Below are 3683 nucleotides of genomic sequence, written 5' to 3'. Positions count from 1 at the left end.
AGTATCGGCTCCGGATTGGTCGGCTTTGCCGCCGCTCGGTGCACATCCCTGAGCGCGCGTCGGGCGTGACCACGCCCCTTACGTCCAGACGCTCTGTCGCCTGGAGCGGCGCCGTAACCGCCGCCCAGAAGGAGGGATGTCGGCTGTGTGAGGAGCTGCTATGGTGCTGAGTTCCCCGGCAGAGCCGACCGAGCTGAGGCGGTCGCGGCCATGAAGGTGAGGGGCCGGTGGAGCCGGGCAGGCCTTCCTCGCTCCTCCTAACCGACCAGGGCCCTTGGAGCGCCTCCTTTCTCTCCGTCGTAGCGGTTACCTCGCCGGCACCTCGGAGAGCTCCGTTGAGGGAGGTCTTCTGGCCGGTGTTTGGGGCCCTGACTGGCCCCGGGCGGAGAGTCTGCGCTCCCGGACCCTCTGAGCTCCCTCAGCGAGCCGGAGGAGGGGTTTGAGGCCGGGCGTCACCCCCGGTTCACGCCTGGTGGGCCCCTCTGTACCGGGCCCGGTGCGCTTCCCTACCGGCGGGAGGCAGAACCAGCAGCGCTCGCCCCAGTCCTCCTTGTCTTTGCCCACGGCGTGTCCTCACCCGCTCCGAGTCCTTGAAGTAACCCAAATGTCGGGAACATCACCGGACCGAAGGGAAAAGGAGCGGTGCGGGGAGCGGCGAGGCTGAGGCCCGGCTGACAGGGTAGAAATGCCTCGGGGCCGGGATCCTGCCTTGAAGGAGTAATCTTGGTAGGCTTAACGTGGGGCCGTGACCTAGAGCGCTAGCAAAACTGGATGTGTCTCGGTCGCCACTAGGTACGCAGCAAGTTATTTGGCAGCTTGTGTTCCCCTAGGTGGGAGTGAGAGCGTGGGAGCATCACTAATGAGAAGTTTAAGAAAAGAGGGAAGGGGAAATTCTGGCCTGCTTTAGGGAGATGATTCTCTGAACTTGATAACTGAGAGTTCTGAGGAGCTAGCTCTATGTAGAGCAGTCAATTCAGGTGTTGATTTATTTGTCAACCTAAACCAAGTGGGATTAGTCATAAGGCGATGATACCCTGTCAGACACGCACAATTCCTTTAATTTCAATGAACAGGTGTCCTTGATGTGGTAAGGAAAATAACAGTGAGCGGCAAGATTATCTTCACCAAGTGTCAAGAGATTAACTGTGGGAGATAGAAAGGGAACGTTAAGTGGCTAGAATAATTCAACAAATATTTTGTTGAATATTTCCTATGTTAGTCAAAAGGCAGATAAGGTGAGTAGACGTAATTAAAAATACTGTCCCACCCTTTAGGAAGAAATTTGCCAACCAAAGAGAAGGAACATTCTCAAAAACTCTAAGAATGACATAAGGTATCAAAAAGAGCAAAGCCCTTGGGAGCAAGAGAGAATTTTCTGGGTTTAGGAAACAAGAATTTTTGGAGTAGATAACTTTAAACTGTGACTTAAAGTATGATGATATTGTAAGAGCTTATTTTTAACTCTTGAGTTTATTTATAAAATATTTCTGGGGCCAGCAGGTGGCATGGTGGTTGGAAGTGCTGGACTCCCACATGGCTAACCATGGTTCAAATCCTGGACCTGGTAGCTTGCTTTCCCACTCCCTCCCCTCTCTCTCTGATCAAACAGGAAAATAATAATAAAGTTAAATAAACATAATTCTTTAAGAAAAAAATATTATTTCAACTTAAAATCTCTATTAGGACCAGCCTGTGGCACGGTGGCTAAGGTGGCTGGATCCCACTTGGCCAACTATCCAGACCCAGCCAGCATGAAAAATGAAGAGTAGGGAAGAAGATGGCATGGTGGTTAAGGCACTGGATTCCCACAGGGTTGGAACATGGTTCCATTCCCGGACCTTAGGCTTGAAAATCATGCTGGGTGCATGTGCATGTATGCCCAAAATCCCGAGGAGAAGGGATTGCAGCATGGCCATTCCTCCTGATGACTGATTTCTTGTTCCTCTCTCTGTCTTTTTCTGACAAGCACATGCGCCCTATGGCAAAAACCTAAAAACAATAAAAAAAAAATACCATGTGCATTTGTGTGTGCCTAATATCCTGAGAAGAGAATGGAGGAGAAGGAATTGTGGTATGACCATCCCCTGGCATGGGAGTGCTTTCTCACTTTTTCCTCTCTTGTCTCTCTGTTTAGTGCACATGCCCTATAGCAACAACAACAACAAAAATTGATTAAAAATATGGAAGTGGTTTTATTTCCTGAAAACCATCATCATGCTATGTTAAGATCCAAAAACAAAGCAAAGAGCTTTAAATGTAATGCTTCAAAGAATGTCAGTATCTTTATAATTTGTGATCTTCAAAGAGCTATGTATGGAAAGAGAGAATTAGGAATAGGCCCGGTTTTGAAATTTTCAAAACAGAAGGGCTTTTGAATTGAAGTGAAACCTGTTGTTTTTTAAGCTGAAAGTTTAGAAACAAAATTTGATAGCAGTTGAAAAATGTAGAAAAGATGTTTTCTGAAGCAAAATGCAGACCTGGAGAGATGTCAGTCTGTGTAAGATAACAGGAGTGCTGCTTTCTAGTGATATTTTTATGAAACTGAAGTCACAAAATTTAGGACTTGAGCTTCTTAATTATTTATATTTAACTTCATATTGATTTGCATTGAAACTAGTGTGGGTATACTCATCTGTAGATTTCTGAGTAGTGTCAGTGATTCCTGAAGTCACAGAATTCAAACATTTGAATGTTCATGTAAGCAAGTTCTTTTCTCAGTGGAATTAAGTTAGAGGCTAAGCAATTAGATAAGTACATCATCACTCAAACCCAAGAGCAACTGATTTTCATTAACATGTGGAATGGATATTTTCTTTATTGTTTTAGAAATTGATGTTTTGAAATAGATTTTACATCTCAAACTCAAGTAACTGTTTAACTTTAGAGAAAAATCTAACTCGCCATAAGGAATTTAAAAAAAAAAATCCAAATTGGTGTCTTGTGTTCATTTGACTTCATCTTCCTTCCAGTTTTTCCATATTTAATTGATATGGTCCACCCTTAATTGTGCTATTTGCATTCATTCTTCCAAGCTTAAAGTGAGATATCAAGGAGGAAGTAATCTACTGAATGCTGAATGTAATTTTGTTTTCCTTTTATTTTCCTGAAAAATTGTGGGGGGAGAGCTGATACTAAGGATCAACTACACTGTTTGAAAACAAAACAAGGGAGGGCCAGGAGGTGGTGTGATGGTTAAGGATGCTGGACTCCCCCATGGCTGACCACGGTTCAAGTCCTGAACCTGGTGGCCTGCTTTCTCACTTTTTTTTTTCTCTTTCTTTCACTCTGTCTCTCTCTGATTAAATATAAATAAATAAATTTAAATAAAATAATTCTTAAAAAATACAAGGGCCAGCAGGTAGTGTGATAGTTAAGGTACTGGATTTCCACATGGCCACAGTTTGAATGCAGGACCTGGTGGCTTTTTTTCTCACTTTTCTTCTCTCTCTGTGTCTCTATCTTTCTGATCAAATTAAAGAATAATAATGATAATAAAAAATTAAATAGTTATTTTAAAAAATAATTATTTTATTTAATTTTATTTATTCATTCATTTAATTTGACCAGAGAGAGAGTGAGAAAGCAAGCCACCAGGTCCAGGACTGGAACCGTGATCAGCCATGTGGCAGTGTCCAGCACCTTAACCACCATGCCACCTGCGGGTCCCCAATAAATAGGGTTTT

General features: G+C 43.8%; 1 protein-coding gene across 2 annotated transcripts in view; it reads left to right on the top strand.

The window, feature by feature from the left end:
- The first annotated feature begins 77 nt into the window (after nt 1–77).
- The window catches only part of RNF34 (ring finger protein 34), a 19770-nt gene continuing 16164 nt past the window's right edge, over nt 78–3683 (top strand). Inside the window, exon 1 of one of the 2 annotated variants that reach the window (XM_027772200.1) lies at nt 78–216. In XM_027772200.1, coding sequence (XP_027628001.1) covers nt 211–216 — 6 coding nt within the window. In that variant the 5' untranslated portion in view covers nt 78–210. The remainder of the gene's footprint in view (nt 217–3683) is intronic. The other variant, XM_006149300.3, reaches the window with a different exon arrangement.

The sequence above is a fragment of the Tupaia chinensis genome, unplaced genomic scaffold (assembly GCF_000334495.1).
Source record: "Tupaia chinensis unplaced genomic scaffold, TupChi_1.0 Scaffold000258_1, whole genome shotgun sequence".
Classification (NCBI taxonomy): Eukaryota; Metazoa; Chordata; class Mammalia; order Scandentia; family Tupaiidae; genus Tupaia; species Tupaia belangeri.
This window is presented reverse-complemented; position numbering and strand designations above follow the sequence as displayed.